Below are 21649 nucleotides of genomic sequence, written 5' to 3'. Positions count from 1 at the left end.
CACAGCCCCAAAATCCACACAACGTCCCATTCGGGGCTGATCGCAGGCCCTGGGTCCCCATCATCTCAGCATGGCAGGCAGCCCCAACCCAGCGCAGCTTCCAGCACCATTTGGGTGGGCAGACGGGGAGAGGAGACCTCTAGGGGAGGGCCTTGCCCCACGCATGAGGAGTGACCCCAATGTGCCCGCCTGGAGCCCGCAGATTTGGAAAGAGATGGACCCCCCCCCCCCCCCCCGCCATCTCCTTAAGGACCAGCCTGCAGGTTAATGGGAGGAAGCTATTTCTGGAACTTTCAACCCAGAAAACAGACCTCGATTTATCATAATTTGACACATCTGGCCTATTTGGCCAAAATTGGTCAGAAATAAATCTATGTTCAGCCTGGCTCACCCAGTTTTGAAGCCCCTGCCCTCTTTGGTCTCCTCTGGCTTTCTCTGGCATTTCCCTGACATTCACGTTTTTAAATCAGGCCACGAGCAGCAGGTGGCCCTGATGCATTTGCCGTGGGTTATCTGTGTGTGGCTGGCCTGGGTGAGTGACACGGGTGTGCCCGGTGGCCATGGTGCTGGGCCTGGGGTCCAAGTGGTGGCTCCTCTGCCCGAGCTGCTTAGCTTCAGGAGGAGGCTCCTGGGGATCACTCTGTGCCCCCACCCAGGACTGACCACTGGGGCTGGATTGGGGGTCCTGCTGACGGCTTCTGCCTGTCTGCTGTTGGGGCCAAGGAGAGCTCTGGTCCTGGGTCCTGGGTCCCAGGTGGCATGGAGAGGACATGGAGATCCCAGGACAGACACTTCTAGAGGGAGAGAACATGGACCCCAAACTCTGCGATGGGTCTGGCCTCGCTGGCTAGCAGTGGCAAAGCCCCACTTCCCTCCTTCCAGTGGGCGGGGCTGTCCCAGCCTGCCCTTCGTGTCCCCGTGGAATTCCTATGGGAAGGGAAGTGAGTGTGCTCACGTCTGCAGGAACGTGTGGGACCCATCGCCCTCCCATCCCAGAACAACAGCCCTGAACGTACCAGGAAGCCACACAAATGTACACACCAGCCCGGAGCCAGGCAGGCAGCACCCGTGTCCCAGCTCTAGAACCTGCCCGCACTCCTGCTCAGATATCACAGCACTTCCTGCTCTGCACAGGAAATAGGAGGTCATAATAAAGGGCAGCCCAGGAGCCAGAATCCCCCTTATGCCCGGTCCACCATGCTGGGCCCTGAGCCCTGACCCGCCCGTCCTGGCCACCCCACCTCTAGCTGTCTGTGTGGGTGCCGGGGGCCGAGGAGGGAAGTATCAACGTGAGGGGCTCCCCTGAGACGTCTCTGCAGCCCCACAGCTGGACCTGGTGCAGCTGGGCCAGCAGATGCCAAGGGGCAGGGACAGGCCCTCTGCTCCCTCGGAGCTGGGGCACTGGGTTCTCAATGGGGGTGCAAGTGCCAGGCTGGGGTGCATAGGGAAGGAGGCCTCTGGAAGGAGGGCTGCCCAGAGGCGAGTCGGGTCCTGAGAGGTGGGGAGAAAAGGCAGGGGGATCTTGGCACCGGGTGTTCAGGAGCTGGTCTCTGGGGAAGGGGACAGAGAGGTCGGCTTGTCCAGGGGACACTGGAGCCCTGGAGGCCGAAGGGGAGGCTGAGGGAGGTCAAGAAGGGGCAGGGAGGCCCACGGGAGGCGAGGGCCGAGCCTGCAGCAGTGCAGAGACCGAGGGATGGGAGGAGTGGGGTTTTGGAAATGGACACATTAGGAAGTGGTGACCGACTAGGCTGGGGGGGCCAGGGGGCAGGACACATGACCGTCTCCACCCAGACAGGCGAGGGGGTTCACTGGGACGGGCAGGACCCTGCAGAGTGGAAGTCCCACAGAAACGCCTGGGGTGGATGCAGATTTGTGCTGCTGCGCAGAAGGATCAAGGCTGCGGAAAGACCCGGGATGGCCTGGAGAAGGGTGGCCCCGAGGCCGTGGGTGGGGAGTTGAGGGGCAGAGCAGACGGGAGGAGCCCAGGCCCCAGGGCCCAGAGAAACGTGCGTTGGCGCGGGCTGGGAGACCCGCTGGACCCACTGCCAGGAAGCTCGGGAGGACATCCGGAGAGGCGGGGTGTGGGGCAGCTTGGGGCTCCTTTCCCCTCAGGACAGCACGGAAGCTTCCAGCAAAGGCTTCCTTGAGCTGGTGAGGCCTGGAGTCTGTGAGCAGAGGTGAGTCGAGACTCTAGGAACAGAAGGGGGTCCACTGAATGGGGAGAGGTCCCAGGAGGGGAGGAAAGAGCCCCCGGGGACGACCTCGTCAGGTCTGGGACAGGAGACCCGAAGCTGCAGTTGTGGGGTCTCCTGGGGAGGGGGCGGGCGGGGGCCTGGGATGGCACACAGGCCGGCTCCAGGCTTCTGCCTGCAGGTCTGAAGGGAAGCCCTCACTCCCCTGCCCGCGCTGGAGGCAGAGCCCTCTCTGCAGACCGCAGCTCCCCACGCCCTCACTCTCCTGCCCCCAGGACTGTCCTGACGCTCCCGCAAGGCCCACGCCCGGCCCCAGGAGCACTGGTCCCCGGTGGCGTTATGAATGTTTGTCCCAAGGGCAAACACCCCTTCTTGGTCGAAGTACATCAGACACTGTGTGCCCCACCCGAGTGGCAGCCCTGGGATCCAGGAACCAACCTGCAAAGTCTGCATAAGCAGCCCCAGCAGGCGCCTGAGCCTTGGGCTGTGGCCTCAGCTCCTTTCTTGTAATTTGGTTTCTTTCTAGGATGGGAACTGGACACCCTCTAATTCCTGTGGCCCAAGAACCAAAGGTTGGCTGCCTCCACCGAAGTGGCTCAGTCAGCGAGTTCAGCTTGAGCTCATTACAGACACACCTGTGAGGATGGGGGATGGCTGGCGGGGCCCACTGCTCCCACGTCCAGGCATTGCCGAGCCGAATGCCAAAGCTGGTGCCTCTCTTTAAACGTAAGTCAGTGGTATCATCCTCCACAGCCACAAGAAACCACCCCACCACCAAACTGTTAGGAACACCCTACAGGGATGTGAGCTAGAGTTTCCCCAGGGCTTCCTGGGAACGGAACTGTCGGTTTGTCAGACAGGAACATCTTCATATTTATCAGAAATTGCTGGCTTATTCCCCTAAACAGCTACATAAACTTAACAGGCTCTCCACCAGGCCAGGGTCACCTGGGCCCCAGCCCAGGCCAAGGATCTGGAGGCCCAGGGTGGCTCCAGAATTGGTAGAAACTTCTGACAAATGTATTTTAAAAGCATTCAAAAGGCTGTGTACAAGTCGACCTGGAAATCCTAGTTTGGGCAGTGGGTTCTCAGGGAATATCAGAAATGCCCACAGATTATGTTGGAGGATATGCTCTCTTCTCAGACCCATGCTAAAGCCATGTGCCCCCTACAACCCCCAACTCCCTGGGCAGCGTCTACAGCCAGACTGTCAGCCCAAGGCTGGCACCCCTGCTCCCTTTGCCTTTCCGGAACGTCCCATACAGTGCGTCATGCTGCATGCAGTCTTCTCCTGCGTGTGTAACCTGGGATTCACCCCTGCTGTCTCAGGAGTCAGTGGTGTGTTCTTTACTGCTGACAAGCTCGTGGCAGGGACATACCGCTGGTCATGCCTCCATCTGTTGGTGTACATGTGAGTGGTCCTCTTGGGGCTATTTCAGATTAGTGGCGTGCATGTTCACGTGCAAACCTATGTATGACAGACGCTTCCATTCTCTCGGGTAAACGCCTGGGTGGACTGCTGATCATATGGAAGTGCACTCGCTTATTCATTCTTCAAGCTTATTCGTGGATCTCTTGGGATTCTCACGAACACAGTTTTTCTTTCTAACCATGTACCCTTATTTCCTGCTCTTGCTTCATTTCACTGGCTAGGCCTTCCAGTTTTCCGTGCTGACCAGGCTTTCTCCCTGCCCTCAGGGGGCATCCAGTCTGTCCTGTTTCATCATTATGTGTGTTACCCGCGGTAGGGTTTTTAAATAGATGTTCTCTATCAGGCTAAGGAAATGCCCTCTGTTTCTGGATGGTTGCAGTTTTTTGTTTTAATCATGAATGGATACTGAATTTGCCAAATGCTTTTTCTACGCCTATTGAGATGATCACATGGCTATTTTCTCTGCTGTGTTAATATTACCAGTGATGCCAACTGACTTCAAAGCGGAACCAGCCTTGCTCTCCTGGAGAGCTCCACTTGGTCCCAACACGTGGGCCTCCCCACATGCTGCTGTGCTTGATTGACTAGTGCGCATGGAGGAGTTTGCATCTCTCTTCTTGACAGATACTGGTCTGTATATTTTTTCTCCTAAAGCCTTTGTTTGGTTTGGTACCAGGATCATATTGGTCTCATAAATGAGTTGGGAAGTGTCCCCTCCTCTTCTATTTTCTGGAAGAGATTGTGTAGAAATGCTTTTTCTTCCTTAAATTTTTGCTAGAATTCATGAGTGAAACCATCTGAGACTGGAGTTTTGTTTTTGGAAGGTTTTAAACTATGAATTAAATTTCTGTAATAAGCGCAGGATTATTCAGGTTATCCAATTCTTCTTGAGCGCGTTTTAGTGATTGAACATGTCTTTAATTTTTGTTTTGCAAAAGTAACACATGCATATATAGTTTTTTAAAAACTCCATTAATAATAAAAGGCTTATAGGAAAAAACAGTATTCCTACCCCCCACTCATTTCCCGGATGCAAGTTGTCAATTTTTAGTAGTTTCTTCTAATAGTTACTTCCATACTTTTAAATAACATGCTCGTCTGACTATTGACATGATAATTTTATGTTTCCACTGACTGTCGTTGAGGCCTGGCTCTCACATACTTCACCTCGCCGCCCCTACACGTCGGTTACTACTTTCCTCCAAACATAGTTATTCACGTTGTGGGGAAAGTCAGTAATTATTAAGACAAGGTGAATACTGGTCACTGCTGAGTCAGGTCGTGGTCTAAAAATCACTTTTTTTTTTTCCTCATAAAATGTTTTGTTTTTACTGAAGTTTTATGGCTGCATTCTAAAACTGCGCAGCTTGCTATGAATATGGTGCATTTTTTCCAAATGCTCCAGCACAACAGAGTTGATGAGTGTGTTTCCTCTCTGGTCCGCCCCCCCACGGGGACCCCTGCCCTCATGTGCAGGTGGAGGGGCGGCTTCCCTTTGCTCCCCTTGATTTGGGCTCCGTGGAGTCTGTGTGCCCCCTCTTTGGTTCACTCATCGTTCTGCTGAAGCACGTCCTCCAGTAGCTTCCTGCGGAAAGGTGCCTGGGAGGGAAGCCTGTGCATGGCTAGGAGGTCTTTGTTCTGCCTCCAAGCTTGCCTGCATGATGGCCTGACACAGTGATGGTAGAAATTCATTCCCACTCAGGATTTGAAGGGGTTGCCCCATTATATCCAAGCTTTGCTGCTGAAGTTTCAATTCACAAGAAGGTGCATAAATCATAAGTCAGGGCATTTCCAAACTGAATGGACCCACAGGACCAGCACAAAGATCAGAACTAGAATGCCACCAGCCCGGCCACCCCAGGGCCCACCATCCTGAAGACCAAGGCTGCCGTGACCGTTCACCCTTCCTACGTGACCTTGTATTTCCCTTGCTCCCCAAAGCTTCCAGGAATCCCCTTTCCCTCGAGTTTCATGGTGAGGAGCCCAGTGTGGGCGCATCTTCATCCACTGTGCAGGGTGCCCGTCAGTGCGAGACCTGCGTGCCAGGATCCTGAGACCCGAGGCCCAGCAGGCTCCCCTCAGCTGTCCCTGCTGGAATCTGCTCCGTGAGGGACGTCCTTCCTGCCTCCATGTTCCCACCCCACCTCCCCCCGTTCTCTTGGCATCTAATCCTCCAGACATGCACCAGGTCCTGTTGATCCAGGCAGTGCCGCTCCCAGTTCCCAACTGCGCCCCTCCATCCTTGACTCGCTTCCACAGCGTCTTGTTCGTTTTGTGACACAACACCCCCTCCTGCCCTCTGGGGGCACCGATGACAATTCTTGAGCATCTCTGTTTCCTGTTCAGGGCTTCTCTCCTCCAAGCCCCGTCTCACCCTTCCTTTCGTGTTATCCCTACTTGTCTCAAGTCTCAACTTGTTTCAAGTTTCCCTACTTGTCTCCTTTCCTATGAGGGGGGCCAGGCCTCAAGCAGATGACCAGATGGGGCTGGGCCTTTGTCAGGACCCTGATGCCGGCAGGCAGCTTCTCCCCGAGGAGCTCAGGTCCTCCAGAGACGGGCCCCAGGCTCCTGCAGGCAGGGGTCAGGGGTGGAGGCGTCCTGGATGGGGGAGGTATGCAGCAGGTTCTCCCACAATACCTGTTGCAGCCCCGGCACCCCACAGCCCTCTGTGGTATTTGCACCCCCAAATCCTGTTCACAGGCCTCAGGCTTCCTGGGGCAGGAAGGTGGCCGGAAGCTGTATAGTTGGGGCAGCAGGAGCGGGCTCATCTCCCACGTGCCCCACTCCCCGTCCTCAGCCTTTGTCCCCCAACAGCTGTGTGCTGCCCGAAGTCTGCAGAGCGGCCCACGTTCAGGGATCCAGGCTGCAGCACAGCAGGTGGGCTGGGTGGGAGACAGGAGACTCGGAGGGTGCTCGGGACGCCGCCCAGCCACAGCGAGGCACCGTCCACGCCAGGGAGAGAGGAGCACAGGTGCAGGCAGGCTGGCTCCGAGACCAGGGACAGTGACAGCTGGTCCATGCCAACTTCTGGAAACCAAGAGGTCTTGGAAACCATTCTCAGGAGCATAGCCTCCACAGCACGGTGTTCACTCAGTGCTGGCCCTGTTCTTATTTTCTAGGGAAATAAACAGGAGCACCAGGCCATGGTCTTCGGTGACAGAGGCTGTAGGTGGTCAGCAGCGCGATGTCGGGAAAGGCCTGACCCAGGGTGGGCTTCCATCCCCGGCTCTGTTCCCGTCTCAGAGCATCACACATTCAGTGGCATTAGCCCTTCCAGGGAGTGCTGCTGGTTCTGATACACTGTGCGCCGTTACTCTCGGTAGATTAAAGTGAAGTATACGCATGAGGAGATGAAGTAAAGGCCGTGGGTGGATTTGCCTCTGCACGCTGCACAGCCAGGGCGCCCACTGGGCTCCCAGCAGAGCCCCGTCCCCCGGGTGGGGGGTCTGAGCACAGCAAGCGTCTTCATCAGAGGCCCCAAGGCTGGCAGGCTCCTCACACTTGTCTACTATGTGATTAAGTTCCCAAAATGCTCACGTCCCTCTGCTGCCTGTGATTCTCTGGACACTGACGCCCATCCCTCCATCGACCCATCATGGACCTTGTGTAGCTGGCAAAATCATCCAGGGAAGCTGCTGTCCTCAGTGGGCAGGAAATTCAGCAGTTCCACTCTGTTCACAGACTGGACGCATGAAGGATAATCCTATAAAAAGGACTTAGCGTCGATAACTTATTTACTCATTCACTAACCACAGTGTGCAGTGTTTATCTTTAGCTTCCCATAAGTACCTGAAAGAAAACCCTTATTAACTCATTCATTAACTATGAATTTATAATAATTTGACTTTGAACTGAACTGAGGTTTATTTTTTCCAAGTATCTATGGAAAAAGGCTCTTGTAGTGCCAGTGGAGGAGGAGAAGGAACATTAAATCCACTTAACAGAACAAATTGTTTAAAAATAGCCAACAGTCATTTGCATGGAAATGATGAATGCACTCGTTTCAGATTATCTGCCCTGAAGCAGGGCTGTCAATTCCCTTTCCTGTCAACACTCTGAGGACTGGTTTCAGGCTGTCCTATATAACGAAGTGGAGACAACTTCATTACAAGGTGCCCTGCTCTGCCCTCCCCTGGTTGGAACTGGCCTGGTCTTCCAAAGGCCCCAGCGCAGCGTCTGCTGGTTCTCCTGTGAGCGATGTCCTGCCTGGATGCGGTGAGCTGTCTTCAAGAACGAGTAGGCACCGACTACCGCCAGCATCTTACATGTTGGTGTGCTGAGAAGTGAATGAGGCTGCGTGGTCCCCACAGCTGTGAACACGCGTGCACCACTGAGATTCATTCATTCACTCAACTAGCTTTGCTGAGCACATGCATTGGGCCAGGAACTGTGCTGGGGCCTCTGGGGTCCCTGCCCTCAGGCCCTGACGTCCTCGAAGGAGTGACTGACACGAGCCGTGTACAGACACAGAGGAACAAGACAGTTACAGATGGCAACCCCTCTCATGAATAAATAAGGAGGGTGTCCATCTCAGGAGAGAATGTTCCAGATCATGAATCTGAATTCTACTTGAGTCACAGAAAGGCAGGGCAAGACCATAAACTGCGGAGCTCCGTGCCTCTCTGCACAGCAAGGCCACCTGCTTTCCGGCCCCACAACCCTGGGCAGGAAGCCCAGTGGTGCCGACCAGGAAGGGCCTTGGCACCTCGGCTTCTGTGCTGGGGGCTGAGGGGAGCTGCTTTCTGATTGGGTTCAGCAGGAAGTGACTTTTTCCAAGCAAGGAGCACCTCCCCGGCAACTGCATCAGAGCCTGCAGCAGCCGGAGGGCCAGGGAGCACTGCCCCTGGGGGCTCTGAACACCCCAGCACCTCACAAGCCAGCAGGCTGTGCATCCACAGGATGAGCCAAGGTTTCCTGCGGGACCACGGCGCGGCCAACGCTGAACGGACATCCTTGGGCAAGTTCACGAGCAAAGATCCAGTCCTGCAAAACCCAGGGGGGCAGGGCCTGTGGACAACAGCAGCCTCACTGGCTGGCCCCACTGTGCTCACTTGGGGTGCTCCAATGTGTGCGCGTCAGAACACTGTCGAAGAGTCTCAGTACGACATAAGGTTCTTTATGAATTCTCCTTGACGAACTCTGCCTTGGCAGGTCCACGCACTGCACTTACACATACACGTCACACCAGCTCTGCCACCGCCAACACCGCCAGCCCCGGGGGGCTCAGTGAGTCCCTGCCAGCCCCTCACATCCTGTTTGCTCTCGGGTTCTGCACTAGAGCAGAGAAATTCCACACTCAGTAATTTTCATCTCTGCGTGATGCAGCTATTTACAAAAGTGCAGGAAAGCATTTTAAAGGTCATCTTTAAATAAAAAATGAATATTTTCCGGTCCCTTCTCATGTCCCTCAGCCCGCTACCCAGGAAGCCCCACGCCAGGCCCCACGGGCTCCTGCACTCACGAAACAGACGGAATATGCACCGACACCACCCAGTGTCAATGTCTCCTGTCTCAAGGTGAACACTGTCTGCAGCCTGAACGCATTCAGAGCTTTCTGTGTCTTCACCGTCAGCCCCTTCCCTGGGCTCAGTCCAGACACTGTCTGTCCCCCTCCCCACGTGTGGGGCAACAGGCTCCCACCCACCGACTCCTCCAGCGACCACAAGCCCACCTCCAACTCGAGCCACGACCATTCCACATTTCTGCTCCGCTTTAGTGCCTGTTCAGGAATGGCCCCCGAGTGCAGCTGGTAGAGCTCACGCTGCCACCCGCGAGGACCTGCTCTGCCTCCCTGGGCTCTGGTCCTCGTGGAGCCCCAGGCAGGGCCTCCTCACAGGACCTGGAGTCACTGCTGTGTCCTCGTTCACAGGATTAAGAATTTCAGGACCGTGACAGCCGAGCACTAAGGAAGCAGGGGCTGTCCGCGCAAGGAGCCCGCAGCCTCGGATGCCCTGAGGCCTGCCTGTGCCTCCTCATCTGTCTCCTCGGGCCTGAGAGCAGGCGCCCAACGTGCCTGTGACCCGGGCCTCAGAGAGACGGCCAGAGGGACAGAACATCTGCAGGACGCCACCTGGGAAGAGGCAGAGAGGCAGGGAGCCTCCCGAGCACAAGCCGCTTCCTGCCACGCTGACGAGCAATTTCCAGTCAACAGGCTTCTCAAAGTTAATTTCCATCCCTCTACGGGTAATTTCACCAGATGCGTGACTCCTGTCAGCACCGCTCGCGCATTCCCGTGGGAGCTGGCTCAGAGCTCTGATCCTCACGTTCTTGCCCACGCAGCTCGCCTCCCTGTGGGTCCCTGGCAGGGCCCAGGGCAGGGGACAGACCCTCAGCCAGCAGCCAGGAGCTTCCCAGCCCCGCCCAAGGGAGGAGCCGCGAGCTGGCTTTTTCTCTTCTTGAATACAGTTACTCTGCAGTCCATGTCTGCAATTCCAGCATTCAAAGTCCCATGGATCTGCTTCAGCCTTCCTTCCTTCTCCGGACTGGTATTCACGGTGGCGTGCCTCTCCGGCACCTGTCTCTTTGACTGAGTGCTGAAAACTGCTTTTGAGAAAAAATAAAGTAAACAAATACATATATAAATAAATATTTAAAAGCTGCAAAGAATTTTAGTCTTATTTGACTCTTTATAGTAAGACATTTATGTCTTCAAGTTTTTACCATTGTTTTGTTTTGTTTTTTGCTGAGGAAGGTTGGCCCTGAGCTAACATCTGTGCCAGTCTTCTTCTATTTTGTATGCCGTATGTTGCCACAGCATAGCTCACGAGTGGTGTAGGTCCGTACCCAGGAACCGAATCCGGGCTGCTGAGGTAGAGTGTTCCAAACTTAACCACTAGGCCATGGGACTGGCCCTTGTTTTCACCATTTTATAAGCAACAGTTCACAGAAACATGCAATTCCAATGATCTCTTGGAGTAAATTCCCAGAAGTGGATTTCCTAAGTCAAGTGGAAGCGTGTTTGATACCTGGGTAGACGTCTCCACATTGGCCTCCTCTTCAGACTCCCTTCAACAATACACGGAAGGGCTCATGTCTAAACACCCTCGCAGGCACGGGTGTGGTCAGTTATTCTAGTCTTTGCGAACAGGGTAAGTAAGATGCTGTCTCCTTGTTTAAATGTGCATCTCTCTGATCATAAAGGAAACATCTTTTCCTATGTTTTGCCATTACTCATCCTCTTTAATTTCTGGCTCATATCTTAGCCCTCCTTTGTACTGAGATGCCATTATTTTCTTATAAATGTTTGAATTTCCTCTATATGAAGGATATTAGCCCTTGGTCATATACACTGCAATTTTATTCTTAGATTTCAGTTCTTTACTGTTTAAATTGGGGAAGTGGAGGCTTTCATTAATTTTATTTTTTTTAAGATATATGGACTCTAGGTCATTTTATTTATGCTTTATTTTCAGAAGAATAAACTCCATGATTGAAAATTATGGCTGTGTTCATTTTTTCTTATCACCTTCAAATAAAATTCATAAAAATCAATGTTCCTAATAATTAGGATACATAAAAATCATCATCCTTAATGTAGTCTTTATTAAACATTACTTCCCTATTTAATAACACAAATAATGAAAAGGTAGTGACTACAATGTGCTTACATCTTGTCTATATAAGTCACTATGATTATTTGTAAAAAAAATGATGTTTTTAATCAATAACCAATAAATAGATCTCTTTCTAATAATTATGCATAATTTAACTTGTAACTGGTTTTCATTTCCAGAAGATTGGCTTGCACCACGTGTGAGAGAGTACCCAGTTAGCACAAGGCCTTACTTCTAAACGTGCAGGGCACAGAGGACGGGGGTGCTGCATCGAGGTCTTCTCATTTAACTCCTGAGAGCACACAGTACAGTGAACCCACACTGGTGGCTGGGATGTAGAAATCAAAAGGCTTTCATTAGTTTTTAATTCTTACATTGTCAAATATTTACTTTCCTTCATGGTTTCTGGTTTTCTTACCAAATTATAAAGATCTCCCCATGAGATTGGCGTGAGATCTGCTTGGGCCAACAGGACGCGGGCACACGGGACCTGGCCATGCATTGGTGCTGACAGAGTTCCACCACCGTGTGACATGCCTGGGCCAGCTCCTGGTGGAAGAGAGAAGAGACCGCAGCCGTCCTGGGCGAGACCCCACTGCACGGTGAGCCCCGTGATGCCTCACGGATGGAGCAAGCTCTTCCAGCCCAAACGCCAACCACGGAATCACCAGCAAACAAGGAGCTCACGCTCTGATCCAACAGGTTTTGGGGTAGTTTATTACACAGTAAGAGATAATTGATATCGGGGTGGGTCTCCTCTTTTATACTTTTGTTCCCTTATTCTCCAGAATTTACAGGCTAGTATTCCATATGTATTTCACTAGATTTTTAAGATTATTTTGTGAGGTTCCAAAAATAACTTTGGTGTTTTGTTGAGAGTGTAATAAATTTAAATATTAACTTTGGGGGTACTTTTCCCATTCAAGAACATGACATGCCACTCTTTATTCAGCCCTTTTCACGTCTCTCAGTAGAGTGATATTTTTTTCTTTTATAGCTATTGAAACTTTCTTGCTGAGATTATTCCTAGGCATTTCATGTTTTTGTTATTATAGCAACCAGAATAGTTTTCCCATTAAATTTTCTATTACTGATAGCATATAGAAAAGTAGCTGATTTTTGCATATTTTCCAGCCAGCCACCTTAACAAATTCATTTATTTATAATAATTTTTCAGCTAATTCTATTGGGTTTTCATTTGATCTGCAAATAAGGAGGCAAATTAGATAATCAGTACAGTTCCCACTTGGTGATGCGGCAAAGGCTGCCTGACCCGGGGGACACACAGTGAATCGTGCAATCTTTATGGGCCAATGTGTGGTATGAGAATTGGAGCTCAGGAAAGAGGTTTTTGAAATGGATCTGGTGATACTCACAGGGCCAGGTGGTAGTCAGGACAGCGCCTGGCTCACCACCTAAGTTTGTACCCAGATCAGAGTCACTGCCCACTTGGTTCAGAATTATTCTTGCTGAGGTGGTGGTCCTAGGGGCTGCCCTCAGACACAAGCCCATCATGGACCTGCAGCCTCCCCCACACAACTGACTCTCAAGTCTCTTTGCAGGGCTGTGACCTGTGAACAGTCTGGGGCCATTGCATGTCCATCATGGTCTGGTGCCATTTGTGCGTCCATCACTGTCTGGGGTCATTTGTGTGTCTATCATGGCCTGGGGCCATTGCATGACCATCACGGCCTGGGGCCAGTGCATGACCATCATGGCCTGGGGCCACTCTGTGTCCATCATGGCCTGGGACCATCGTGTGTCCATCAGGGTCTGCAGCCATTTGTGTGTCCATCAGGGTCTGGGGCCATTTGTGTGTCCATCAGGGTCTGGGGCCATTGCATGTCCTTCATGATTTGTGTGTCCATCACAGTCTGGGGCCATTGTATGTTCATCTGCGCCAAGGTCACACGGTTTCACCAGCTGTGCACAGAAGCAGTGCCTGTCTCTGTGCTAAATCGCTCTGTCTGGAGTCCAAGGGTGTCTCCTGGGAGAAATATGCCAACACATTACCTGTTCCAGCCACTCCGTATTTTACAGTAATCACTCACATCTTCCCAAACTGAGAGCTAAAATTCAACAACGCCCATGAAGACGAGCCGTGTGCTGTGCTCCCTGCAGGATGCAAAGACCAATAAGACAAAAGGCCTCTTCACTAGGAGTTCCAATCACAAGGGAAATACTGCCAGACTCTGCAGTTCAGGCTGGTCCTGATGCCTGTTTTAGCTAAAATAGGTGCATGGAAGACAGGCCAAGGAAGATGTGGATGGTCTGGGAGGGTTTGTGAAGAGGCGGCACTCGGGGGGGGGGGGTTGAGCAGCAGGAGTCCCACAGAGGGGCAGCCTAGGGCACTGCAAGGAGGTTGGAGGGCAGCTGAGCGAGGGCTGACAAAGGTGGGTGGTGGTGGAGGGAGACCCTGGCTAGGGATGGAGAATGGGCTAGAGGCTGGCAGCTGTTCTTCCCCGGGAGGGGATCAGGGTGTGAGCACACTGGGAAAATATCTCCAAGCATACACAGAATTAAGAAGTACAAAACAACAACCTAATAAAGGTGGACAGAGAAGGAAAGGAAATCCTCAGAAGTGTAAACGGCAGGTGAAGGCGTGAAGAGATGTTAGCCTCCCAGTGATCAACTGCAAATCAAAAAAGCCAGGAGATGGCTCTTTTTAAGAGACAGGCAAGTTGTCATAAGGACACCCAGCAGGGGTGCTCATGCAGAACACCCAGACCACCCTGGGTGGACAGCGAGAGCCCCGGGCAGTGACAACCCTGGACTCTCGCCGTCCACCCATGGGATGGGTACACCCAAGGAAATAATCAGTGGAGTGGACAAAGATCTGTGAACAAGAATGTTCATGCCAGTCGCTTATAACAGCAAAGAACTGGAAACGAAAGCAGCAAGGAGGGAATAGTTATAATGACAAAACAGCACGACTGCTCAGCTGTTGCAGTTTCTGGATGATGCTCAGGGTCACAGTGTTACAGGAGCCCAGTGGCTATACGACCATGTGTAAAGGACTTTCAGAGTTTCACAAAGAGCATCGAGAAGAAAGCACCTGAGCTGAGACATTCAAGCGACAGTCATTGCCTTGCAGTTGGTTTCTACTTTATTCTCTGTACTGCTCTGTTCTTTCCCGGCTCTCTATAAAGAACAAGTGCCATGTCGCGATCAGGAAAACTCTCTGAAGAGCTGCATGCTCTCTGGCTGGGTGGGGAGCAGAGGGACCAGCATGCCCCCCAGGGCCTGGAAAGCTGGGTGGCGGTGGGGAGAGGGCTGGCTGCCCATGTCCCTGGACAGCATCTGAGGTCCCAACTCTGCACCAACCTGAGCCCACATAACAGTCCTCGCAGACGCGCCTGGTTTATTTCTCAAGATGTTCATTTGCAGGTTGAATCAGAAAATAGGAACTCCTCCAATCCCCACGGTCTTCGCTGAAATCCGTGCTCCTCCAAGCACAGCTGGCTCGGAACGTCACCTGCTCCCATCGAGGACCCAGGAACCACCAGTTTAGGGACTCATGAACGTATTTCCTGCCCACCTCCTAGCTCCAAACCTTTACCAAACTTCTTACAGCTGTTGATGAATTAATATTTTTGGTAAAATAAACAGCACAAGCTCCTCCTCTGGGACTAGCCAATTTGCTGAATTATAATAGTTAATGCCTTCTTATTAAAAACATCCTTTCCGGTTATCCTTAACATTTCAGGCTTAAGTGGAGCCTAAAATCATCTGAATTCCAACTTCTCGGGTCTCTTCACAGCCCCAGTTGGGTGATGCCTGATAAATTTATGCTTGGATGAATTCGGCTCCCTTAAAAATGTGGCTAAGTCAAAATAACTCAATCCTATGAGGGAAGTGCCAGGAGGCAATGAATTACACACACGTGGAGAGACCCTTCTTTTCCTCTTGTTACTAACCAGTTAATACTCTCATAGCCACTCCCATGCTGGCAGCTGCAGAGAAAAAGTGAAGACAGAATGACTCCTGCAGTGTGCACTGAGGGTAACAAGACAGAGAACTTCAACCCCGCAGCCTGACGGGGCCCTGGTTTAGGCAACGGCAAAGTCCCCTCATTAGAACAGCTTTAACTGCAAGAGCACTTCATCTTGGTGGACCCAGGAGAGGGGACTCAGTGGGGACGGGGAGGGGTGGGACACGAGCAGCCATGACCTTGGCCCCGAGGGGCTACAGGGCACCATGCTGGGCTCCACATTCTTTCTTCTCTCTTCTTTTCTGCCCATCTTCCACCCCGGCCTTTCCTCCCCACTCTGTCCTGGAGTTAGTGACTGTCCAAGGGCCCGAGGGCAAGGGGCTGCTCGCAGTGGCTGTTTAGGGAAAGCAGGACTCAGACCTGCTTAATCTCAACAGCTCTGAAGAATCTGCACTTATAGATGAGGCAACTGGGGCTCAGAGAGGACACGTAAGTGCCTTAGGTCTTGTGCAGTCAGAGCAAGAGCTGGGATGGAGCCCTGCTCTGCATTAGAGTCTGAGAACTAACCAATACCCAATTTTGCCTCTTAGCGTGACAGAGAAGACAAACCAAAGGCCTTGGACAGATTAGGTCAAAAAGAATCTTGGGACTGGTGTCCAGTTCTGCACAGAAGGAGCTTGAAGCTGCCACTCCATCCTAACAGCAACTGAAAAGCTGAACAGACTGAAAAATCAACCTTGCTTCTTGGATCTGTGAGAGAGGAGGACACAGGGCTGACCTCTGCTCCCAAGACAGGAGAGACGGTCAGGCGAACATGGGAGTCCCGGCTTCCCGGAGCAGAGACCTGAGGCGGCCGCAGGAACCAGGGCCGGGTAGGACAGCCTCACCTGTGACTGACAGATTGCTGGAGGCTCAGTGTGGACAACTCGAGAGTTAGAGCCCCAGGGGGCCCAGTCACAGGGGGAACCCACACATTTTTACTTCCAAGAGCTTGACCAAGTTCTCGTAGTGAATGTCTGAGAAAAGAAGACATCCAGATGCAAATAAGCATATTAAAAGATGCTCCACATCACATATCACATGGGAAATGCAAGTTAAAACAACGAGATACCACTGCACACCTATTAGAATAGCCAAAACTCTCACTCATCGCGGGCGGGAACGAAAAATGGCAGCCACTTTGGAAGACAGTTCGGTGGTTTCTTACAAAACTAAATATACTTTTACCATAATTTTCAGCCATCACACTCCTTGGCATTTACCCAAATGAGTTGAAAATTTGTCCACACACAAACCTGCACATGGATGTTTACAGCAGCTTTATTCATAACTGCCAAATGCTGGAAGCAACCAAGACGTCCCTCGGTAGGTGAGTGGATGAGCAAATTGTGGTCCATCCGGACAACGGAATATCATTTGGCACCAAAAAGAAATGAGCTATCAAGTCATGAGAAGACAGGGAGGACCCTTAAATGCATATTACTAAGTGAAAGAAGCCAGTTTGAAAAGGCTACGTACTGTGTGACTCCAACTACATGACCCTGTGGAAAAGGCAGAACTATGGAGGCAGGAAAAGGATCAGTGGTTGCCAGGGATCGGGGGACAAACAAGCAGAGCAGAAGATGTTCAGGGCAGTGTAGCTACTCTGCATGGGACCACACGATGGATGACTTCATTTCACCTTTGTCCAAACCCAGAGAAAGTGCAACACCAGGAGTGAACCCCGATGTAAACCACGGACTCTAGGGGATGCCGACGTGCCAGTGTAGGTTCATCAACTCCAGCAAACGTACCACTCTGAAGGGATGGTGGTTGTGAGGGAGGGGTACAGGGGAAATCTCTGCATCTTCCCCTCAATTTTGCTGTGAACCTAAAATTACTCTAAAAAATAAAGTCTTAAAAAAAAGAAAAAAGCCTCGCAGCTTCTGTTCTAGGCTTTGAGCTCAGGTCTTCTATTTCAGACTAAAGCGTAAAGCCAAAACACAAACCCCCTATTTTTTCCCTGCCAAATCTGTGCAGAAAGTAGAGGGTAAAAAACGTTCTGAGCTTCATGTTTATCCCTCGGCACATCCGGCTCTGTTTCCAGTGCCTCTGCGAGTCTCGCAGGAGGGAGCCCCACGGAAACAGGCAGCGCCTCAGATGTGGGCGCCGACAGCCCAGCTGTCTGGGGCCTGGGACCGAGATTCTGGGCAGCGAGGTTGCGGCGCGGCTGAGGAAGGGGCAGGAAGGGCCTGACGCCCACTGGGAGAGGGAGCACCACCCCACCTTTCACAGCAGTCAGGAGGGAGGGCCATCCTCATTTTACAGAAAAGAAAGATGAACGGAGGCAGGATCTGAACCAGGCTTGGCCCGCTGCATTGTATTCCCACGGGATTTTGCTGATTCCGGATCAGATCTTTGCAAAAAGGAAAATAAACCAACCAAGCTCATCACCCATTTTTCAGAGGTGGGGAGCCTCCATTCTTGGCAGCCCTCCTCGGGAATGAGGGGGTAATTCCCATGCCCCCTTCTCTGCCCTGGCATTCCTGCAGCCCCAGGGGCACAGGGCAGTCGCCTGAGGTCAGGACCGGCTGCAGGGCTGCTACCGCTACCAGCATCCACCTTTCCTTCCTCCTTTCAGCAAAGAGCAACCTAACCCTCACCCGGCCTGCAGCCACCTGGCCAGGACGACACTCCCAGCCCCTCTGCCTGCATGTGCCAACAGGATGCAGAGGGCTACGAGCTGCCGACTGCTCAGCCACGTTTCCATGTGGAAGCTGGCTGTCCCCCGCTAGGCGGGGACTGGCGCCTCTTAGGACGAAGTGGAGGCAACATGCTGAGCGTGCACAGCTGCAGGCCCCCACGGCGCAGCCCCCGATGCTAGTGGGAGGCCCCATGGTCTGGCTCCTCTGTAGCTGACACAGCATGCTTATGCCGTCAGGGACGGGAGCAGCTCCACCAGGAGCTCAGGAGGAAAGACCAAGCCCCCAGCTCAGCCCCCAGGAGGTTCCTATGCATGCTGGCTCAGTCCCCGAGGCTGCTATGATAAACACCACACCCTGGAGCTGAGAGAACTGGCACTTACTCCTCGTGGTTTCGGAGGCTGGAAGTCCAAGATCCAAGTGCCAGCAGATTCCGTGTCTGCTGAGGGCCTGCCTCCTGGTTCACGGACGGCGTCTTCTCGCTGTGTCTTCACATGGCAGAGGATACAGGAGCTCTCCAGCCCTCTTTTATAAAGACGCTAATCTCATTCAATCACCTCACAAAGGCCCCCTCCTAACACCATCACACTGGGGGCTGGATTTCAATGTCTGGATCTGGGGGGACACAACATTCCATCCACTGTACCTGCTCTTCCAAAGAAATCAGTTCTCAGTGCAGAAGCCCCAGCCCCCCAGGGCTCAGACACACATAACTCTGCTTTCAGGCTTGTGTTTAGGGACAGGGATGACAGTCCCATGCCAGGCGTCATGCCATGGCTCCCTTGTAAGCCCCGGTCAGGTCCCCAAAGATCCCAAAGGACAGGTTAGAACTGCTGATGCTGGGAAGCCGATTTGTCATCTCTGAGGGCCAGCCTTGTGGGATGTGCCAGTGAACAGAACACCCCACCCAACAGATACGTCTGTGAAACAGTGAGCGAGAGCCAGCGCTCAGGCAGTGGTTAATTTTATGTGTCAACCTGACTGGGCCATGGGGGCCCAGACATTTAGTCAAACACGATTCTAGGTGTGTTCTGGTTGGGATTAACTTTTTTTTTTCCCTCCCCAAATCCCCCCAGTACATAGTTGTATATTTTCAGTTGTGGGTCCTTCTAGCCGTGGCATATGGGACGCTGCCTCAGCATGGCCTGACAAGTGGTGCCATGTCCGTGCCGAGGATTCGAACCAGCAAACCCTGGGCCACCAAAGCGGAGCACGTGAAATTAACCACTCGGCCACGGGGCCAGCCCCTGGGATTAACATTTGAATCAGTGGACTCTGAGTAAAACAGACAGCTATGTCCCATGTGGGCGGGCCTCACCCAATCAGCTGACGGCCTGAACAGAAGAGAAATGCTGACCTCCCTCAGTTAGGAGCTCCTCCCGCCCGCCTGCCTGGGCTGGAACAGCCTGTCTTTTGTACTCAAACTGAAACATTGGCTCTTCTTAGGTCTCGAACCTGGGGGCTTTCAGGCTGGAACACCATCCGTTCTCCTGGGTCTCCAGCTTGTCGACTGCAGATCTTGGAACTTCTCAGCTTCCATCACTGTGTGAGCCAATTCCTTATAAAATACATGTATTTTATGTATTTGCATTTTATCTACCTATCTATCCATCTGTCTGTCTCCTGCTGGTTCTGTTTCTCTGGAGAACCCTGACTAACACAGCTCAGAAACAGTAAAGCTCTCACTCCAGCAAGAAGCTGGCCAAATTCGATGTGTGTTGTATGCCCACACACAGCAGAGACTTTGTCACCAGCTTTCGATGCTGCTGCCAAATGTTCTCAGTGCATTCAGTAGCTGGAATCCCAGTCATGAAATCTATAACTGATTATGCGGGTCTTAATTTAATCACGTGAGCTCAAAGGAAAAAATCGACATGCAGAGCCAAATACCAGCCGCGATGTGAAGGAAGCAATAGCTTTAGAGAAACAACCTGCGCCCTGCAGACGTTCCATGAAGACTCGCTGTTCTGATGGGCTGGCGCACAGCCTGTCCCCGCTGCCAGCCAGGGCCCAGGCAGGCGCCCAGCACGGTCTCCAGGCAACACTCCAGCCGCCACCACACAAAAGGGATCTAGGAGCTACTCGCTGGAATAACTTCTGTCCACCCATCCTCCAGACAGCTCTGAAGGCCTCTCCTCAGCTATCGGGTCGCTAAAATAGATGTCACTGCAATGGTCCTCACAGCCAGCACCTAGGTGCGCCCCGGGCCTCCCCTGGCCACGGAGAGCACTCGACCCCAACAAGGCACCACTCTGCTGCCCCGTCACCTAACAATCCAGACGCACGTTTCTCGGGAGAATCAGCACCCACCTCCCGGCGACTCGCGGTAACTAGGGTGCTCTGGTCACACTGTGTGCTCACGTGGTGCCTCATCAGGGTGCTGGCCACAGCACGGTGGTGGCGGGGTAGAGAATGAAGGCCAGAGGCCCACGGAGACTCCACAAAAGCCACGGGAAACAGAGGCTCTCACCGTCCGCTCCGTCCTGGGCCTCCTCGGCGACCTGGAGTGGGAGGTGTGGTCAGCTCTGGAGCCGCCTCGCCGTCCGAGAGCCTGGAGAAGTCCTGTCAGCACTGAGCCTGGGCTCTCTGATGTCTAGAGGGTGCAGCACCACGTCCAACTCTGACCCTACCGCAGCCGTGGGGGCCATGGCCCTCCACACTCCCCCGAGCACTTGCACGAAAACACCGACTTGTCTGCTGGGGGGCTCCGTTCAGCCGGGTAACTAAGTGGTGGAAATATCTCTGGATGATTATCACCGTGACTGTTTCCCTAGGAACCACAGTGCACACTGAGTGTGTTTTCGTTTCCAATGTACTATTCGGGGGTCACAGAATTCAGGATAACTTTCTGTGGCCATGGATGTTTAGGGTTTTGGTATTACTAACCTTTGTCCCTGCAGGCAAGATGGAACCATTGCACAGATCACCCTAAGGCCTGGGTCTGGGAAGCCACAGCCACCATGTGCATGGTCCCGCCGTAGACCAGGCACTGAGAAGTGAGCCCCACTCCTGGCAGGAGTGCTGGGGGAGGCAGTGCTGTTAGGCGCAGACCTTCTGGGACAGGGCAGGGAGCCCCTAGGTCCTGTAGGTAGAGGCTGAGTCCCAAGGGCCCCTGGGGGGTGATTCCACTGGGGGGACACGGGGTGCAGTGGGGTGGGGGCTGGGCAGCCTTGCTCCCCTCTCTGTGCCCTCGACCCAATAAGCAGTCCCTCTCGGGCGGGGCGTGCTCCAAGATGCCCACAGCAAGGAAGCAGTTGACTTGTGTTAAAGATGCTTCATTCGTAAGCTCTGAAGAGCTGTTGGCGACACGTGGCGAGCGTTTGGCTGGAAGATAATTTAGGACTGGAGCGTGTGCCACTGGTTTTCTGGGCAGCTCTGTTTCCTCGTCTGCCCACAGTTGGGCACATGTGCCCGACAATGAGGTCTTCCTTTCTCATGAGTTTTATCCTCGTCTCCAGATGGAACCACGGTTCTTTCCTGGAGGCTCTGTGACGGCCAACTCCGAGGCTGCAGCACTGAGTCATCCCTCTAGGGTCCCATGCCCTCGATGCCCTCAGACAGGAGGGGATTCTTCATTGAAAAGAGAAACGCCTCATGTCTGCTTAGTCTGAGACCATGGACACATGGCAGGATGAGGACAGCGGTGTCTGAGCGGCTGCAAGGGCTGAAAGCTGGCGGGGTGAACACTGTGGCTTGGACGAGGGGGGAAGCACCCCTCGGATGCCGATTATTGCAGACAACCCTGCTCCTCCTGGTCACCTCCGGGCCATGCAGATGCTGCTTCTCACCATCTGGGTCCCCCGGGAGCAGGCAGGTGGCAGGTGCTCGCAGGCCCTGCAGGCCCCGCAGGCCTTGCACCA

At 53.0% G+C, this 21649-nt stretch overlaps 2 protein-coding genes across 16 annotated transcripts in view; one reads left to right on the top strand and one right to left on the bottom strand.

Annotated features, from left to right (window-relative positions):
- Positions 1–11063, top strand: part of SLC66A2 (solute carrier family 66 member 2) — a 97841-nt gene extending 86778 nt beyond the window's left edge. For 2 of the 7 annotated variants that reach the window (XR_011441653.1, XR_011441652.1), the window contains 2 exons: positions 2719–2918; positions 6744–11063. Coding sequence is in view for 2 of the 7 variants with exons in the window: in XM_070275890.1 (XP_070131991.1) it covers positions 2719–2833 (115 nt within the window). In the remaining 5 variants the exon portion in view is untranslated. Of the gene's footprint in view, positions 1–2718 lie in introns of all 7 variants that reach the window. The other 5 variants (XM_070275890.1, XM_070275889.1, XR_011441651.1 and 2 more) reach the window with 4 other exon arrangements.
- Positions 1–21649, bottom strand: part of KCNG2 (potassium voltage-gated channel modifier subfamily G member 2) — an 85041-nt gene that overhangs the window by 10678 nt on the left and 52714 nt on the right. The window lies entirely within an intron of this gene.

This window comes from Equus caballus, chromosome 8 (genome assembly GCF_041296265.1).
Source record: "Equus caballus isolate H_3958 breed thoroughbred chromosome 8, TB-T2T, whole genome shotgun sequence".
Taxonomy (NCBI): Eukaryota; Metazoa; Chordata; class Mammalia; order Perissodactyla; family Equidae; genus Equus; species Equus caballus.
The sequence above is the reverse complement of the archived record's forward strand: the minus strand, read 5'-3'. Positions and strand labels throughout refer to the sequence as shown.